The 20,517-nt window shown below is 41.7% G+C and overlaps 1 protein-coding gene across 8 annotated transcripts in view; it reads right to left on the bottom strand.

Annotated features, from left to right (window-relative positions):
• Positions 1 to 2,816: 2,816 nt before the first annotated feature.
• The window catches only part of LOC140731681 (hepatocyte nuclear factor 1-beta-like), a 110,571-nt gene continuing 92,870 nt past the window's right edge, over positions 2,817 to 20,517 (bottom strand). For 7 of the 8 annotated variants that reach the window (XM_073053340.1, XM_073053344.1, XM_073053342.1 and 4 more), the window contains one exon: positions 2,817 to 8,248. In XM_073053340.1, the coding sequence (XP_072909441.1) occupies positions 8,003 to 8,248 (246 nt within the window). In that variant the 3' untranslated portion in view covers positions 2,817 to 8,002. Of the gene's footprint in view, positions 8,249 to 8,633; positions 11,064 to 20,517 lie in introns of those variants that run through there. The other variant, XM_073053347.1, reaches the window with a different exon arrangement.

The raw sequence follows: 20,517 nt of genomic DNA, 5'->3' as shown, positions 1-20,517 counted from the left end.
AATCGCTGAGTGTGTGCCTTCAAGCTTCTGTTCCTCCTGTCTGATGTTAGCAATAAGGAGAGGGCAGGTCCTGGAAATGATGGACAACACCTTTTTGGGGCACTGCTCCCCAAAGATGTCCTAGATACTATGGAGGCTAGTGCCTGTGATGGAGCCAACTAAGTTTACAACTCTCTGCTTACTTTGATCCTGTGCAGTAGCCCCCACCCCCCACCTCCCATACCAAGAGCTGTGACAGTTTCTCTACTTTCTTAGTAGCTTAAGAAGAGTTAATGTGTCATCAAAACTTTGACAGATCGACAGTGGAAAGCATTCTGACAAGATGCTTCAGCTGTAGGATGGAAGCCTAATGCAAAGGGTTTCGTAAGAGGTAACAGAGAGTGGAAGACTCAGCTGATCCATCATAACTACTGCAATCTCCATCATCAATGACAATGTCTCAAGGCGGCAATATCCATTATTTCGAACCCTCATCATCTGGGCTATATACTCCTTTCTTTGCTGCCATCAGGCAGGAGGTATGAGAGCCTGAAGACCCACACCTCTGTGTTTATATGCTTTGAAAAGGCTAAGCGGTGACCTGATTGAGGTATATAAAATTCTGAGAGGCATAGAGTAGAGAGTAGGACATTTTTCTCCATTGCAAAGTTGTTAAAAGCTAGAGCATTTAGATTTTGGATAGAGACCCAACGGCTGATACACTACCTCAGATTATGTGCAAGATTTTTTTTCTCTCTCAATTTTCCATTAATGTCAGTATATTAATACGCAGCAGCCTCTCCGGACTCTGGATTTGGGGATTACCAAACGTTATGTGGATTTTCTGATGTAGTCTGTTTTGTCGTGTGCTTTTACAATATCATTCTGGAGGAACGTTGTTTCATTTTTTAATTGCATTGCAGTTGTGGTTTCTAAATGACAATAAACTGAAATTCAATTCAATTATGTTGTCTTATTTCATAAAGCTAGAACTTCATTAGATAGAAAACAGATTGGAAGCAAAGATCCAGTACATTGAATCAATTTAATACACACAAAATGCTGGAGGTGTTCAGCAGGCCAGGCAGCATCTAGGAAAAGAGTAGTCGACATTTCAGGATGAAATCCTTCAGCAAGACTGGAGAAAAAAAGCTGAGGAGTAGATTTAAAATGTGGGGGGAGGGGAGAGAGAAACACAATGTGCTAGGTGAAACCTAGAGGGGGGAAGGATAGAGTAAAGAGCTGGGAAGTCGATTGGTGAAAGAGACAGAAGGCCATGGAAGAACGAAAAGGGGGAAGGAGCACCGGGGGAGGCAATGGGCGGGCAAGGAGATAAAATGTGTGAGGGAAAAGGGGATGGTAAAGGGTGGTGGTGGTGGGGGGTATTACTGGAAGTTTAAGAAATCGAAGTTCATCCCATCAGGTTGGAGGCTACCCAACCTAAGTGTGGCCTCATCACGACAGTGGAGGAGGCCATGGATGGACATATCAGAATGGGAATGGGAAGTGGAATTAAAATGGGCGGCCAGTGGGAGATCCTGCTTTTTCTAGTGGACAGAGCATAGGTGCTCGGTGCAGCGGTCTCCCAATCTACGACGGGTCTCACCGATATACGGGAGGCCACACCGGGACTCATGGAATCAATGCTCGACCTTTGTGTCTGGCTCCACCTGCAAGTCTCCTTTGACAAACTGACCACCATACAGATCAGGTGGTGCCTCCTCTTGAGAGCTTTGGCGTTTATATAATGCTGTGGGTCTGTGATGCTGCTGCAGGTAAGTTTGTCATTGCACCTGTGCATACAGATACCCAGCATAACACTAAACCTGACTTTGACTTTGAACTACCATAGTGTCTTTCCTTGGCTTGGTACGGATGCTGACTGTTACAACATCTTGTAAAATTTGATTTGCAAATCAAGATTGGAAAATACCTGTGCTTAAAAACCCTGCATTCAACCACGCTGAATTCAGCACTCTGCCCTGGCTGGCAACCCCCTCCCCACACCACCACAACCTCATTCCCCATACCACCCTCCACCCCCTCCCAGTGTTTGCAAAGGTAAAATGGCCCTCCACAACTGGGAGATATATTGAAGACAATGGATCTAAATCTGGGGTGTTTGTTGAGAAAATATGCACTCAGTGGCCACTTTATTAGGTTTAGGAGAGGAAGACAGTTTGGTCTTCTTTTGCTGTAACCCATCCACTTCAAAGTTTGACATGTTGTGCATTCAAATATGCTCTTCTGCCCACCGCTGGTTGTAATGGGTGGATATTAGTGTTTCTGTCCCCTCCCCTTTAACATAAACCAGTCTGGCCATTCTCCTCTGATCTCTCTCATTAACAAGGTGTTTTTGACCACAGCACTGCCACTCACTGTTTTTTTTTGTTTTTCACACCATTCTCTGTAAACTCTAGAGATTGTTGTGTGTGGAAATCCCAGGATATCAGCAGTTTCTGAGATACTCAGACCACCCCATCTGGCACCAACAATCATTCCATGGTCAAAATAACTTAGATCACATTTCTTTCCCAGTCTGATGGTTGGTCTCAACAACGACTGAACCTCTTGACCATGCCTGCATGCTTTTATGCAGTGAGTTGCCACCACATGATTGTCCGACTAGACATTTGCATAAACGAGCAGGTACAACTCAGTGGGCTTATAGGGCCTTGTTTGATCCAAATGAAGTAATCCTTTCTCATTTTAAACCTCAGGAGATTTTCTAACTTCAGCTCTAAGTTGTCGATCATCGAGACATTGATCACCCGTTTCTGTATCACCTTTAAAATTGCCCTAAACTGCAACAGAAAGAAAACTCCCACAAACAATGATTTTTATCGACATTGTTTTACTTCCCAACGCTCACTTTACACATTAAGTATAAATATGATTTTTTTAAAAGACTGGATTTGCATTTTTACAAAAATAATACATTGAAACAAATCAATTCTAATGGCATATTTCCCTCTAGTTAAAAAGGTCAGAATCCCTCCATATCTTGGGCAGTAACAAAATTGCCAAATGTTGACAGACAAAAATACACCCAAGTCCAGAACATGTCAGAGGTTCTCTCCGACTTGCTGCTTGCAATATACTGTACATAAAATGCCAGGAACTATAGAAAATGAGCTGAAACTGAGATTACTAAAAGGTTACACTTTCATGAAGGAACAATTTTCGTACATTACAAAAATTTTTTAGAACATTTTCTTTTGAAAAATTCAGCTTTGACCATGAATTTCTCCAGCAAAAAAATGTAAATTAATACTGTTGTATATTGGACATTAGAAAAGTTACAAAGCATCAAAATATATCAATCGTAAGATATAGTCAATTTTTTCAATAATTATACACCTTTATCTCAATATCTGGAAAGCTTAAGTAACACTGTTACATCAAATGCAGTGAAATCAAGAGGAAGGAGACAGATCCAGAAAGAAGAAGAGAAGAAGAAATTACAAGAGAAGAACTTGAAGAGAAGAATGATTCAGAAAATGTGAGAGAAAAAGAAACAGGGCAGGGAGAATGAGTAAAAGAAAATAAAAGGAAATGAAAGAATACAGAGAGGGGCAAGAGAAGAGAGAGATCGAGAGAACAGGAAGGCAAACGAGAAAGGGTAGCCTTATGTCACTGTGAATAAATCCACATCAATATTTGGTGCCAATATTGGAAATGTTAGTGGGTGGTCAGGACAATGTAATTGTAAACCCACAGTTCTTTTTCTCTGGAATAAAATCTACAACCTTAGTCTCTACACATTCTCATCCTGTATTTGCAGTTGCCCGCAGAGACAATCGTTTACAACTAAAACTTGCAATCCATGACCGAGGAAATGACATTTTAAATATATTTATGGAATTCACTTCAGTAAGTTGAATTTGTATTCGGTCATGCAAGGTAGAGCTGCTGTAAACAAAATCTAAGTGTTGTGGAATAATGTTAACTGTTAAAAGAACATTAGTCTCAAGTTAAACTAATTGTCCATCTCCTGGGAGCTATCTGCTCACGACGCAAAAATGAAGCAATGTAAAGAATACGAAATATCATGGTGGGACAGTATGAAATCTGTTGAGGAATTCAAAGGACATCTTAGCATGAAACTAGTTAACTGGCATGACTAGTGATGGCATTTACAATGTCTGGAAAAGAAAGACTGGAACAGACTATCTGGTCACTGTTTATACAGGACCCTACTGCACACAGAATAGCAGTCCAAAATGGCGTGAAAACAGCGACTGCACCCCAAAGTACTTCACTGGCTGAGAAATATTTTGGAATGTCCCATGGTTGTGAAAGAGGCTCTAAAAATGCAGGATCCTCCTAACAACATTTGACTTGAACTGCAGCATAACCAGACACACCAATGGGCGGAATGGATGGTCAATGGGAACACATTCTGGGCACTAAAGTATTGGATGAACAAAAGAACTTCCTCTCGGTAACAGTAAGAAGTGCAAGTGCTGTTTATACCTTCCTTCTCGATCAAGATGATGATATCAATTGAATTGTTGATTTCAGGTTTCATACAGTGTAGCAAAGTAACTTAAGCAATCACCAAAGGATCAGTGTTATTTTTCAAAGGGAAGATGAATGCAATGTGCATGCTTATAAAATGTTTAAAACACTTTGAAGTGCTGTACAGATTGTTCATGGAATGTGGAGGGTACAGGAATGAAGATGATATTAGTGAGAAGAATTAATTTTGCACTCTTTATCTCAATGGGCCCCTTATCTTAGAACACCTGTGCTGGGATTGGAGAGCGTCCGGAGGAGGATGATGAGAATGATTCCAGGAATGAAAGGGTTAATGTACGAGGAGCATTTGATCTACTTGCTGGCATAGAAGGGGCAGGGGAGTATCTCATTGAAACCTATTGAACATTGAAAGACCTAGACAAAGTGGATGTGGAGAGGATGTTTCCTATAGTGGGCGAGTCTAGGACAAGAGCGCACAGCCTCAGAAAATATAGGCATCCATTTAGAACAGAGATGAGAAGGAATTTCTTTAGCCTTCATTATCTCTCTGCTGATTCTAGAGCTTGCCATGTACCATTGACTACCATATTTCCAAATGATAATAGTGTCTAGATTTCAAAATTACTGCAGAGATATTTAACCGGATGGAAGTACTTCACAATATTCCAAAAGGTACATGAAAACTGATATAAATGTAAGTTGTTCTTCTCTGTGCCTGTCTGCATGCCCCTTCAAATGCCTGTCGATTTCCTGTTCTACTTCTAGTCTCAAATCTTCTTGACCCTCCATTCCCCTGTCCCATGGGTCAATTAAACGTTCTGGAAAAGGATCCAACTAACTATATGTCCACAGCAGCCGATGGGCACACACAATTTTAGCTCCTTCATGGGTGAATGGTGATGACTCTGTCCAGAGTCTACAGTGGAGGCCATGTCATTGAATATATTTGAAGCAGAGTTCTTGATCAGGAAGGGTGCCAATGGTTACGGGGAGAAGGCAGGAGAATCGGGTTGAGAGGGATAAAATGTGAGACATGATGGAATGGCAAGCCAGATCCAATGGGCTGAATGGCCTAATTCCACTCCTTTGTCTTAATGGTCTCTTTCAGTAAATGACATTACACCATCTGGGTAATAGATTTAGTTAACTAGTCATATCTAACCTAACTAGATACTGGGAAACTGGGAAATTGCATCTCTTCAGATCAGATCTGCAGAAGCTAATCTTTCCAGACATATTATTTAGATGACAGCCATCTAGTACATCCATAAATTTCGAGGTATGCAACACCACTAATCGTTTTGGAAATTGCGTGTGATGGATCATCGCGAAACATTGGCTAAAATGTGTGTAATCTTATTTTTGCAGTTACAATCAAACCTGATTTATTCAACCTCCATAACCCAATAGATCTAGTGACTGAAGACCTGGATTCAGATGGTGCTACTTACTGGTTTGAGAGACTACTCGCTGGTGGCCAATGAAACAAAAAAAATCAACTAAATACTTTGTTATTCACATACAATGGAGCACTAAAGACCTGGTTATAAACCCCAGTAACTACGGTAGAAGATAATCTGATAACTGGAGACATTGGAAAATTAGAAGCTTGCTCCCTGCAGTCACCTGTTCAATATTAATGGTCAGTCGTGCCACATAATTGCCTCATACCTGCACGTGATTGGTGTCCCTCGGAACCAGGAACCTATCATTCAAAGTGAGAAATTTACAGTCAAGCTAATGCAGCTGGAAGTCAAAATGGGCTACAGATACACTATAGTTTGGTGTTATAACCTATAAGTCATTAATAAGTTTATTTATCATCATTCCTCTGTCTAATAATGCTCCTTAGTACAACTGCCCACAGACTTCAGCTTGGACAGTGTTCGGACGTAGTTTTTCACCTCGACGGTGGAGTGAGCTTGTTTCTTAACAATCAAACGGAATGTAAATGGTATCAGATGGACAGGCTGGCTGGAGGGTGGAAGGCAAGGGGTGCAGTAAGATGGAGTAATAGTCATTTATCACCTTGACACATAAATTTAGGGAGCAAACAATGTCATACTGGCCTGGATCGTCATTGAAGGAGAGGTGATCCATTGAAACTCATAATATTTTGAGGGGATCTTCATGGAGTGGGTGCTGAAAGGATGTTTCTCTTATGAAGGATTGCAGAAGCAGCAGTGTAGTTTCAAACCATAAGGCCATTAAAGCATGGGAGTAGGATTAGGCTATTCAGGCCATTAATCTGCCTCACCATTTGATTTATTATCCCTCTCAACCCCATTTTCCTGCCTTCTCCCCATAAACTTTAATCCCTTATTAATTAAGAACCTATCAACCTCCACTTTAAATATACCCAATGACTTGGGCTCCGAAGTTGTCAGTGGCAATGAATTCCATTGATTTGGCACCCGCTGGCTAAAGAAATTCTTCTCCAGCCTTCAAGTCTGAGGCAGTGTCCTTTGGTCCCATTATTGGAAACACCCTCTCCATGCCAACTCTGTCTAACCCAGGGGTTCCCTGCCTGGAGTCCACAAACCCCTCGGTTAATGGTAGTGGTCCATGAGTGACGAACAAACCAAGCTAAAATGGAGTCCAGAGGTGACCCGCCCGTGAACTATGCTGCTAATGAGAGAGAGACATGATTTAATATTATGGCTCCTTAGCTGATTGTTTACCTTTGCTCCAAGGACACATTCTTTGCCTGCTTGTAAGATTCTTGCAGAGACAGCAAGGTGGGGCCAAGCCTGATGGACAGCCGGTGCCCAGCAAGTGATGATAAAAAGCAGGTCTGCAAAGACACAGACAGACACACCACGGGACACTGAAAGAGCGTTGTGCATATGAAGGTGGGGGTTTGGAGGATCGATTTGGGGGAATCGATCAGTGGCTCACAGTGTGTGAAGGTGCGACCGGTGGGGGTTTGTTGTGTGTCCACCCTTGCCTGGGTGACAGGCCTACCACTGAAGAATGGTCGTGCCTGGTATGGTCACAGTCGGTGACCGCAACAGGAAGACAATGGAAGGTTCGATGGCAACTGCATCACCTCTCGCTCTCTCCCCAATGGTACACCAGCAACTACCTCAACCTAAACTGAACTGAACTCACCATCGTAAGACTATCCATTTACCCCTAGACTTTGAAAGAGCTTGGTTTTGATTCCTATTTCCACACTTCTGTATATATCATTGCTAACCTGTTTCATACAGTTGCATTTTATAGTACTGTATTACTTAGTTTACTAATAAACACTATTAGTTAAAGTAATACCAGACTCCAACATGTATTCCATTTCTGCTGGTTCGGTAGCCCAGTTACAGGATACGTGACACATGGCATAAAAAGGATTGGGAACTCCTGATCTTGGCCCTTCAATGGAGATGAAGAGGAAATTCATCTCTTGGTGGATTAAGAGTCTTTTGAAGTCTTGAGTCAAAGAGCTGTAGAGGAGTCACTGAATATATACAAGGTAGAGACTGAGTGATATTTGAATAATGTGTTGAAAGGAACATACAGGAAAATGGAATCTCAGTCAATATCAGATCAGCCATGACCTTACTAAAGACAGAGTAAGTTTCAAGGCTATTCTTATCCTCGTGTTAAAAATGGGTAGAAATTTGCCTCCAGTTGTCAATACCAAATATGGTGACATCATCAACCTCCAGTTATACTCACTTCTGCCCATTGACTTCAAGGGAACCAAATGTGTAGAGGTGAGGACAACCAGTGGCCAATCATCTTGTGTAGGGATAGTGCTGGTGGGCAAAGACAGATGTTGCAGTGCCTGCAGATTACATAAAAGAATGTTCCATTGAGAGGTTTTTATTGTCTTGGAGCTCCACGTCCTTGAACTTGACACTACTGCCTCACATCTCTGTTCTTGTTACACTGGCTTATTGCTGGACTCTGCCAAAAACTCCCCCTTCATTTTATCATTCAGACTGTCAGCTGTTGCTTTTCATAGTCATCATGAGCCAAACCGAGATTGGAGGATGTGCTCCAGTCAATTTCACAGTGATAAAAGGATTATGTTCTTACTTGCATGAAGTTTTACATTTGTCCTCATCAAGGCACTTAAAATCGGTTTGATGTTTAAAGAAATGTTTCACTCAGCATTGTCCTAAGCTGTTACAGCTCTTACTGTGCAATATTAATCGCTGTGGAAATGGTATCACTCAATAGTTTATTGATGAAATTAATGAGTATTGATGGCAAGAAGCAGATTGAGAGATTGAGCTTCTCAATCAGTTAAGGGGTTTTTTTTTAAGGCAATTTTTTATCCTATATCTCCTCCAGGAGTCTCACCATTTTGTGCCCTTCCATTGTCAAGTGTGTGGGGAGAGGGGTGTGGTTGTGAAATATTCTGGTCTTCTTACTATCCATTATCCAAGGAGAAACTAATTAACACATTATAATTGGCAATGATCAAATCAGTCAAATCATTACATGCCTTGTCTTTTGCTTCCTTAAGGACTAAGTATTATAACAAACTGGAAACACCTCTCAGTATTTACCCATTGATACAGTGTACCTGAGTGATAAATTGCTTCAGGACTGAGACTTTCTGATTAGGTATGTTTATCTCTTGACCTCTAATACCATTAAACAAGTAATCTGAACCAATTTGTATATATGGAGAAACACACACAAAATACTGGAGGAACACAGCAGGTCCTGACGAAGGGTCTCAGCCCGAAAGGTTGACTGTTCATTTCAACGGATGCTGCCCGACCTGCTGAGTTCATCCAGCTTGTTTGTACGTGTTGATTTGACCACAGCATCTGCAGTGTACTTTGTGTTTTCTATAGATGCTGCCTGGTCTGCTGAGTTCCTCCAGCATTTTCTGTGTGTTCTAGATTCCTTAGTGGTTGAGCCTCACTTGTATATTGTGAGAAAATTATATATGGGAAATTCTAATCAATCCTCTGTGTGCAGTGTACAAGTTGAATAGGGCTGTAGGAAGTGGGAACAAAGGAATTTAGTCTTCCATTCAGTGGTACCAAAGAAGTAACAATTTGTATATTATACTCCACTTCCACTGAAGGCCAATGAACCATATCTTGGAACAATGCCCAGGTGACAATAAGTTGCAAATTTAACTCTACTAGTTATTTCATAGATTGCAATGAACCCCCATTTCAGTTAAGCACCAACTTCTGTACCACCATCTTCTGCCACAACCTGTATTACAACATCTGGATCCAAGCACTGGATTCACCTGACAAGTCATTCTACAGCTGTTAAAAAATGATCTAATTTTCAGATGGGCAATCATATTTAACTCCTGCTATGTTATTGTTGAAAAATGATAGCTGAATGAATCTTGAATCAGTTCTGAAAGGAACAGTCAAACTAATTCCTGACAATGTCACCTTATAAAGCATTTAATGGGAGTACAGTCAGGTAAAAGAGCTGCCCTACTGCAACAGGTTCTGGCTTGGACTTCATGTTGATGATGTTGGGGATGAAAATAAGAGAATATAAGCAACAACGGAACATCGTTATGGGAATGTAATATTCAAGATCAACACTGTAAATAGGAGCAACACAAATTGCGTTCTTTACCAAATTTACCAGCCATAATGAATTTAAAGTCACTGGAGGAAATAGCTGGACCTTACAAATCACACAGGCAAGGATTGGCTTCTCGGTAAAGAAATCACTGCTTTCCAGCATCATCCTGGATAACTTCCATCTTCCCATCCAAAATCCATAGGTTTTACAATCAGAAACAGTAGCCCTTTATAATTGAATGAAATGGGGAATAATCAAGCCGTCTGGATGAAGATACAATTGCTGATTGCTTTCATTGCAAATCCACGACAGCATTCCATCTCTGTAAAGGTGTGTCATTTTCAAAGGTGAATATCAACACTCATCTGACGATGCACTGCCACCATAATGAGACGTGGGTATTGTTTTGAACTGTACTCCCAGGAATGTCCGTTTTATTTCTTCACACCTTCAGAAGGGATGATGCAGTTCACACATTTGAAGACGACTGAGTTGATTCAGTTTTCCTCAAAACAGATTTCAGCAATCTTGGAAACTCCATTCAATCAGAACAATTAAGATTCCTGTGCTCACTTCCTAAGGCTTCCGCCTTTAGCATTTTACTGCAATCTATTTAATGGTCACAGCTTGAATGAACTGTACAGGTGTCTTACCAACTTCCAGTAACAGATAAAAGGTTATTTCTCTGCAAAGATTTTTTTTTTGAGTTTGAAGAAAAGAGAAATCTAATTCTCTAAAACTCTTTCATTTGTTTTGTTCTTACATCAGACCTGCGCAAACCAGAGTGTGATCTGAAACAGGATGTTTTCTGTCAGTGGGAATATCTTGTCCTAGCAGGGATTTCAAGCTATAGTTTGTGTCACCTTGTTCTCAGTCAGTGTGCTAAGGAATTAGTCACAGAGGAGGCCAGGCTAGGTGTGTGCCATGAAATCATACCATCTGCTGGTTGGCTCAGTGAGTTTTCCCTGGTCTCCGTAGATACCAGAGATCTGTTTTGAAAAGTGTTTTGTGTTTATTTTTGAACGTTGTTTTCTCTGATTAGCAGACTGGAAGGGTGTGGAGCATCACCAGGCTTGTAGAGGACACTGAGGAGGACAAGAGAAAAACAGAAACATGAGTGAGGACTGCTAAAACAAACAGCAACTATTGACCAGCACGTAACGGCATCATCGCACGGAATCGGATGTCACAGAAACATTACAGCACAGAGGAAGGTCTTTTGGTTCAGTGGGTCCAAGCTTACACCTAGTGGAGCAAGAACATCAGCCTTCCTTCTCCATAGCCTTGCAAATTAATCTCTTTCAAGTCTATGAAAACCTGTCTAATCTTATAAAGACAATGAATAATTCTCTTTCCACCACCCCTCCAGGCTACATCCACTCTCCACGTAAATAGGTTTTCCTCACAACTTCCTTGTATATCTTGTACTTAAAGCTTTTCCCAATCAAACCCATGTGGTGCATCATCAAATCTCATCTCAACATTTCTACCAGGAAAAGAACATCAGCTTCTCCACTCCAAACTTAGTTTCGATAGCTTGTTCAAGTTTTTCTGCACCATGCCTGAACGTTTACATTCCATCAAAACTGTGACCAAAATTGGATGCTAAAGTCCAGTTATAGCCTAAATCAGGGGTTCCCAGCCTGGGGTCCCTTGTTTATTGGTGTTGGTCCATGGCATAAAAAAGGTTGGGAGCCCCTGGCCTAGCTAGTGTTTGGTACAGGCTCGAGGTACCTTTCTTGCCTGTGTACTGTATAATCATATTGAGGGGAATCTCAAGGTATGTTTTATAAATCACCCCCTCAACATGATGAGGTTGAACCATCCCAGCTGGTCACTGTCCAGCCTGTGGCAGAAAGACTTGGGTCCAGACATAGAGGATTACCCTTGGGCATAAATCAGAATCAGAATCAGGTATATTATCACTATCAAATGTCATGAAATCTGTTCATCTGTGGCTGCAGTACAGTGCAAGAGATTTTTTTAAAAATTACTATTGATTACAAAAACAATAAAATAAATGAATAAGGCAAAAAAGAAATAGTGAGGTAGTGTTCATAGGTTCATGAACGGTTTGGAAATATGATGGCAAAGGGGAAGAGACTATTCCTAAAATGTGAAGTGTGTGTCTGCAGGCTCCCGTACCTCCTCCCCGATGGCAGTAATAAGAAGAGGGCATGTCCCAGATAGTGAGAGTCCTTCTTGGACGGATGCCACCTTTTAGAGGCACGTCCTTTTGAAGACGTCCTCGATGGTGGGGAGAGTTGTGTCTGTGATGGAGATGGGTGATCTTACAACCATCAGCAGCCTCTTGCTTGTGACCGCCCATACCAGGCGGTGTTGCAATCAGCTGGAATGCTCTCCACCATACATCTGTAGAAACTTTCCAGGGCCTTTGGTGGCATACCAAATGCTAGTGTAGAGCCGAGTCTGATTGTGCTTCTTCTCCAAGGAGTAACATAATAGGGAGTTTAGAAGGCATTTACTTCCAAGAAGATGGGAATTAAATGGTAAGGAGTGTGTTAGACCATGAAACCATAAGACATAGGAGCAGAATTAGACCATTCAGCCCATCAAGTAGCTCTGCTATTTCATCATGGCTGATCCCAGGACCCATTCAACTCCATACACTTGCCATATCCCTTGATACCCCGACCAATCAGGAACCTATCAATTTCTGCTTTAATTGTACCCACGGACTTGGCCTCCACCGCAGCCTGTGGCAGAGCATTCCACAGATTCACCACTCTTTGGCTAAAAATATTCCTCCTTACTTCTGTTCTAAAAGGTCGCCCCTCAATTCTGAGGTTGTCTCCTCTAGTTCTTCACCTCAAGGAAGGACATACAGTGTGTCCTTGGAGTTGGTGTAACATAGAGACGCCAGAATGGTTCTCACAACGAGTGAGTTACAAATGAGGAGAGATTATGCAAGACCGTCCTATATTCACATAAAGAAACGTATAAGGCTCTGAAAAGAAATGATAAGGTAGATACCGAGATACTGTTTTCTTGGTGTGGAGAATCCGAAAGCAGTGGAAATGATTGACTATCTTGGGCAGGGAAATGGAGAAGTTTCTTTACTCAGAAGGTTGTTAATGTTTGGAATATCCTATCCTTAAAGGATGTTAATGACCAAATGTTGAGTGTATTCAGAACTGGGATTGATAGGGAATTAAGTGATATGGGATAAGGGGACAAGAACTGGTCAGAGTCCCTCAAGCATGATGGGCTGAAGTACCTCTTCCTGTGTGTGTGACTATTATTCTACGGTGTGAGTGCAACATAATAATGACCAGATAATCCATGTTATTTGAACCTGGACAGGGTTTAAAGGAGGTTCATGAAAATGATTCCAGGTTTGAACGGCTTGTTATATATGAAGAGTGTTTGATGGCTCTAGGCCTGTATTCACTAGAATTTAGAAGAATGAGGGGTGACCTCATTGAAACCTATCGAATGGTGAAAGGCCTTGATAGAGTGGATGTGGAGAGGATGTTTCCTGTGGTGGTCAAGTCTAAGACCAGAGGACACAGCCTCAGATTAGAGGGGCGTCCTTTTAGAACGGAGATGAGGAGGAATTTCTTTAGCCAGAAAATGGTGAATCTGTGGAATTCTTTGCCACAGGCAGCTCTGGTGACAAAGTCTTTATGTATATTTAAGGTAGAAGTTGATAGATTCTTGATTGGTAAGGGTATGAAAGGGTACAGGGAGAAGGCAGGAGATTGGGACTGAGAGGGAAAATGGATCAGCCATGTTGAAATGGCAGAGCAGACTCGATGGGCCAAACAGTCTAATTCTGCTCCTATACCTTATACTGGGACTATACAGGATACTGGGAATGATTCCCTCACTCTTCTCTGAAATAGTGAAATGTAACATTTTACACAAGGGAGCAAACAAGAACTCACTTTACCACCACAGCTAATACATTACACAACGTCACAGTGGAGAGTAAGCCTAGAATTTTGAGCTGATATTCCTGTAATGGGGCTTAAATCCACAGCTCTTGACTAAGTGGCAAGATTTTTACTGTAAATCATACAGAGTCCTGACCAATGCAAGTGCTGAGTTAATTAAATATGTTTTAGTGTTTCTGTACTGGATCCATACCCATAATGCTCCAGTTCCAATCTTTCTTAGCCCTCCCACCCCGTTCCATGAACAATTCTTCAGAACAAAATGCACTGCCACATTCATTAAGGGCAGAAACCAGTTGAATCTAGAGTCAGGCCAAAGTAATATTTGGTATGGCATTGCGGCAGTGTCACTTCAGATAGAACTGGCTGCAACCCATCACTTTCTAGATGCGTCAGTGGTCAGTGAGCCTGAGATCAGCTATTGCTCATTGTTACGGGTGAGGCACGGGGAAGTGCATTACCATTGTAAATTTTTAAAAACATGTTAAGTGTCTCGGACGCTGGACAGACCCAGCTGCATTAATATGTTTTGCCCTTCACTGCCAAGAATAAACAGGTCATCTTACATACACGCTTGGCTCACTAAATTAAATATTGTTTTTAGATGATGTAATAACAGATTGTTTTCTTGGTTCTATGGCCTACTGTGCTCCTGAATTATTGAACAACTACTGGTGTATTATTCCCTACATCAGGATGTTTTTATCAAGATTAAAGATTAGCTTCAATTGTCACATGTGGATTGAAACGTCAAAAAATCGAGTGAAGTGTGTTATTTCCATCAATGGCCAACACAGTCCAAGGATGTGCTGGGGACAGCCTGCGCCTCCGGTGCAACATCGCATGCCCACAAATCACTAACCCTAACCCTTACTGTGCGTCTTTGGAATGTGCGAGGAAACGGAAGGAAACCCACATGGTCATGAGGAGAACATACAAACTCCCTATAGACAACAGCAGGAACTGAACCCCGATTGGTGATTGCTAATGTTGCAAAGTGCTGCGCTAACCGCTACCCACCCCCCCCCATTGCCCAGTGTTGAACTTTATCCAGAAGAAGTGCTGAATGTATAGTCAGCTCACAATATCTGTGCTAACGTTAGTTCTTCAACTGGAATGATCTACAACAGGCCCCTATTCTTCATATTTCACTTCAATCTTCCTTTTCAAATGCTTATCAAACTTCTATTTAAATTATACTGAGGTCGCTATTCAAATTGTAGTAAAATATTCAATATTCACAAACATTCAGCATGGGAAACAAAATTATTTTCAATTTGGCATTTGCATTCTTCTGCCAATGATCTGGCGTTCACAGGCTCTAATTACCGATTCAATGGGAATAACCTTTCATCGTTAGTCTCTTCAAAGCATCTTCATAAATTTCAGAAAAAAAATCAGACAGCAGTTTGAAAAGTCAATATTTTCTTGCACCCTTTGTAAATACCTAAGCAAGTCCAATGAGTCCAATGCTGGCCATTATGTTATCAGGCATACAGAGCTGATCTACAAGACTGAACACACAGCAGAATACAAAAACAAGGTTCTTGAACGAAATCCTTTCTTTCCCATGCCACCACCCTGGCCCCCAACAACACGATGGTCATTAAACAAACTGGGAAGTATTGGTGTGGCATTGCAGCAGGATCACCAGACAATTAATGATAGCTTCTTTTAATTATCGACTTCATGATAACTTGTTGTGCTCTATGTGAGGGGATGATAAAGGTATGATGTGGCGGTTCTTCTTTTAACAGGGAGGGGTAGTGCCAATGATAGCTTTTAGGGACGGACTAATTTATTGAAACAGCAAACATAATAACCCAAAGATAAGAAGACGCCAGGAGATGTCATTAAGTCCAGACCCCTGTGACACAGGTATTGGCAATACAAACATTACTGATCCTTTAAAGCAGCAATAGTCCTTAAACTAAGACAATCTTATGAACGTCCTATCAGTTGTCCTACCTGGGTAAATTTGTCCTATCTGACAATACGTGATTAGGAACATTGAAGGGAAAGATTTATTGTAGCATATTTACATATGAACCTGCAGTGACTCCAAAATGATTTAACCCAAATGCCAATGCAATAAATAGCCAGTTCAGAGGCTTGGCACTTGCACTGTTGCACACGCAAAGGGGGGTCTGGGACAAAGACTGAGTCTGATTTCCCACCCCATACCTGGTTCGAATGTGGCTCTCCCCCCAAGGTTTTGGCAACACTGAATGAACCCTACAAGTTCTACCTGCATTTACGTTTTTAGGAGAGGATCAGAGAGTATTCCAAAGAAAACATAACCTTCAAGCCATAAGGGATTTCCAAAATGATCTGAAGTTGTGTTGTAGCTTTACTGCACACCCAGAGTATGACATTCTCTCTAATAGACTATAAGCCACAGGAACAGAACTAGGCTACTTGGCTCATCAGGGCTGATCATCCCCCTCAACCCCATTCTCCTGTCTTCTCCCTGTAACTTTTGACACCTTTACTAATCAACCTCCACTTTAAATTTATCCAGTGGCTCAGCCTCCACAGCTGTCTGTGGCAATGACTTCCACAGATTCACCAGCCTCTCTTTAAGCCAGGGGTTCCCAAACTTCACTATGCCAAGACCCCCGAACCTCCGTTTTAAAGAATACAGCAGGCACATCAGAACATCTAAGACATAAGAACATTTTACTCCACATGCGCACAATCTCCATCCTCACACACACTGGGAACCCTTTCTCTGGTCGTGTATATACAATATGGTCTTTCCTGACATATAAACTCAAGCAATTCCTCTTGTTTAAATCGAAAATTTCAAAAAAAATAAACGTCATAATCTTTTCCTCCAGTATGTAGACAGATATACTATCACGATATGTTTTCTTTCTATCTGTTATGTGATCCATTAATTGCTTTGTTAGGTGGACATTATGGGCCAAATGGCCTCTTTCCCCATCCAAAACATGCTATTCTACACATCTATAACCTATCCTATCTCTGCATAATATGTATTCATTGCTTGCAGTTTCTCTATAAAATACACAGGGTGTGCTGTTTGCTTTCCCTGTCAACCTTTTCTTCAGTGACTGTGAAATGAAAATGGATATCACAGCACTGAGTCACGTGGACTGCAGAATGACTCATGTGACTTAATGTCTTTTCAGGAAGTAGAACTCCAGCAGTCTGTCCCTCACTTTCAATCCTTAGCCACCGGTGTGACTCCAGTTACCTCTTTCAAATGCCCGGGGAAGGGAAAATAGGGAATGGCCGGCTAGCTCTTGCTTTGTCTCCCCTGAACACATTCACTCTTTCCCAGATACAGCTCTGCACAGCCATCCTTTCTTCATCCTGGGTTTACACATTCTGAAAAGTGTCAAACCTTCATAAAATAATGGACAAGTGATGTCTTTGTAACAAATATCAGATAAGGGCCAATGGTCGAAGGCCCTGGTTTGGCACTTAGGGATACTGGAGACCTGATATCTGTGAGGCTGTATGTCAGAGGCCTGATGTCTGTGGGTCTGGGCCAGGGACTGGAGGTTGGAGGCCCAGAGTTGGACTGTCCTGGGCTTGAAGGCCTGTCAGTGTGTGTGAGAGACGAGTGGGTTTGGTGGGAGAGAAGAAAGAGCATGTTCTGCTGTTGTTGTTTTGTTGCTTTTGTTTGTTGTTGCTGATGCTTATGTTGTTCTGCTGAACACAGTGGGCATTCTACGTTGGCACTAGAATGTGTGGTGACACTTACGAGCTACCCCAGCACATCCTTAGATTGTGTTGGTTGTCAACGCAAACAATGCATTTCACTATATATTCCATGTACATGTGATAAATAATCTGAATGTGATTATGTTATTTCAACATAGGATAGATCTTGAAAAATGTATAAATTAAAAATTAAGAATGACAACAATCACATTGATTGGTTATACTCAGATATAAGATTACCATTATGACCTTTGGCCCATAGCATTATCCAGATGTCATGGTCCAGGCAGGGCCATCTTTCACAGGGTTTCTATATCTCCTTGCAAAGCCCTGCTGTAGGCTCATTGAAATTGTGCTAACATTAAAGATGACAAACAAAAGAAAATCTGCAGATGCTGGAAATCCGAGCAACACACACGAAATGCTGGAGGAACTCAGTAGGCCAGGCAGAATCTCTCAAAAGCAACCAGGAAAACACCAAACCATGTATGAAACACAATGAAGCCTCATATTAGCAATTTCCAGCTGTAAAAAGTCTCTGGCTGTCCACTCTATCTATGCCTCTTAAAATTTTGAAAACCTCTATCATCTCACCTCTCATCCTCCTTCACTCCAAAGAGAAAAGCTTTATGTCATTCAACCTATCTTCATAAGACATGCTCTCTAATGCAGACACTGTCCTGGTAAAGCTCCTCTACACCCTCCCTAAGGCTTCCACATCCTTCCTATAATGAGGCAATGAGAACTGAACACAACACCACAAGTGTGGTCTAACAAGAGTTCTAGAGGGCTACAACATTACCTCACGGGATGGCACGGTAGCGTGATGGTTGGAACGACTCTTGATAGTACTAGGGTTCAATTCCCGCTGCCGTCTATTAGAGTTTGTATGTTCTCCCCGTGACAGTGTAGGCTTCCTCCCACAGTCCAAAGGTTGGTAGGTTAATTGGTCATTGTAAATTGTCCCATGATTAGGCTAGCATTAAATTTGGAGATTGCTGTGCGGCATAGCTCAAAGGGCTAATTCACACTGTATGTCAATAAATAAATAAATAAACAAATAGATTTCCGCCATTTATGAATGATATACAGTATAAAACTCAGATTCATATTGTAGCTATATAAAACTACATAATCTACAACATAAGATTATTGTGCACAGTTCTGGTTAAAAAAAATGTTTACTTCTGTGGCATCTCAAGCACACACATTTTCATTAGTTCCACTGGGCCATCCATCAAGGAAGAGTGACTATAATCCCTGCTGGAAAGGCTGGCAATTATTAAGACATACTGTACATTAAACTAATATTTTGATTAGGGACCCTTCATGCACTGTGACGCTGGCTCAATAGGGAACTCATCTGAGTCTATTGGAGTATGAAGGCATTATTAATCAAGTCAGTTTAAGGCTGAACTGTTAGCATATTGATTGATAGTGATTTTCAAAGGAAACCTCGTTTGCTTAGGAGTTTCACTCTGCTTGAGTGCACAACTGATTGAGATTTGTGTGTCAGAACCTCTACTAGCATTGAAATTCAATGTCTATTTGATGTATATTAACCTTTATTCATCTAATGGAAATAAATGATAAATTTTATGTTCAAGAGAAAAGCTGCAGATGCTGGAAATCCAAGCAATGCACGCAAAATGCTGGAGGAACTCAGCAGGCCAGGCAGCATCTGTGAAAAGATGACCCAAAACATCAACAACTCTTTTTTCATAGATGCTGTCTGAGCTCCTCCAGCATTTTGTGTGTGTTGCATAAATTTTATGTAATTAGATACAAGTGTCTGTAAGAGATGAGGTGATATATTTATACTCATAATACAGAAGAAATAGTATTATTCTACTTTGAAATAAGCATGAAATTGGATCTACACATATTGTTGTGGTTAGCACAACGCTTTAGAGTACCAGTGACTCAGGTTCAATTCCCGCCTGTAAAGGGTTTGTACGTTCTCTACGTGACTGCGTGGGTTTCCTCCGGCTGCTCTGGTTTCCTCCCACGGTCCAAAGACATACCAGTTGGTAAGTAAATTGGTCATTGTAAAATGTCCTGTGGTTAGGTTTGGTTTAAATTGAGGATTACTGGGCAGCGCAGCTTGAAGGGCTGAAGGGCCTCTTCTGTATGTCAATAAAAATTTTAAAATGCAGGAGGAATTCAGCAGGTCAGGCAGCGTCTATGGAAAGGAATAAAGAGGCAACGTTTCAGGCTGACAGCCTTCATCAGTACTGGAAAGGAAGGGCAAAGGACCACAGTAAGGAGTAGGGAGGGTAAGGAGTACAAGCCAGAAGGTGATAGGTGAGAACAGGTGAGGGTGAAGGAAGTGAAGAGCCAGAAGGTGATAGGTGAGAACAGGTGAGGGTGAAGGAAGTGAGAAGCCAGAAGATGATAGGTGAGAACAGGTGAGGGGGAAGGAAGTGAGGAGCCAGAAGGTGATAGGTGAGAACAGGTGAAGGTGAAGGAAGTGAGGAGCCAGAAGGTGATAGGTGAGAACAGGTGAGTGTGAAGGAAGTGAAGAGCCAGAAGGTGATAGGTGAGAACAGGTGAGGGTGAAGGAAGTGAGAAGCCAGAAGATGATAGGTGAGAACAGGTGAGGGGGAAGGAAGTGAGGAGCCAGAAGGTGATAGGTGAGAACAGGTGAAGGTGAAGGAAGTGAGGAGCCAGAAGGTGATAGGTGAGAACAGGTGAGGGTGAAGGAAGTGAAGAGCCAGAAGGTGATAGGTGAGAACAGGTGAGGGTGAAGGAAGTGAGAAGCCAGAAGATGATAGGTGAGAACAGGTGAGGGGGAAGGAAGTGAGGAGCCAGAAGGTGATAGGTGAGAACAGGTGAGGGTGAAGGAAGTGAGGAGCCAGAAGGTGATAGGTGAGAACAGGTGAGGGTGAAGGAAGTGAGAAGCCTGAAGATGATAGGTGAGAACAGGTGA

The sequence above is a fragment of the Hemitrygon akajei genome, chromosome 8, assembly GCF_048418815.1.
Source record: "Hemitrygon akajei chromosome 8, sHemAka1.3, whole genome shotgun sequence".
Taxonomy (NCBI): domain Eukaryota; kingdom Metazoa; phylum Chordata; class Chondrichthyes; order Myliobatiformes; family Dasyatidae; genus Hemitrygon; species Hemitrygon akajei.
Note: the sequence above shows the minus strand (reverse complement) of the source record. Positions and strands in the feature narration are given on the sequence as shown.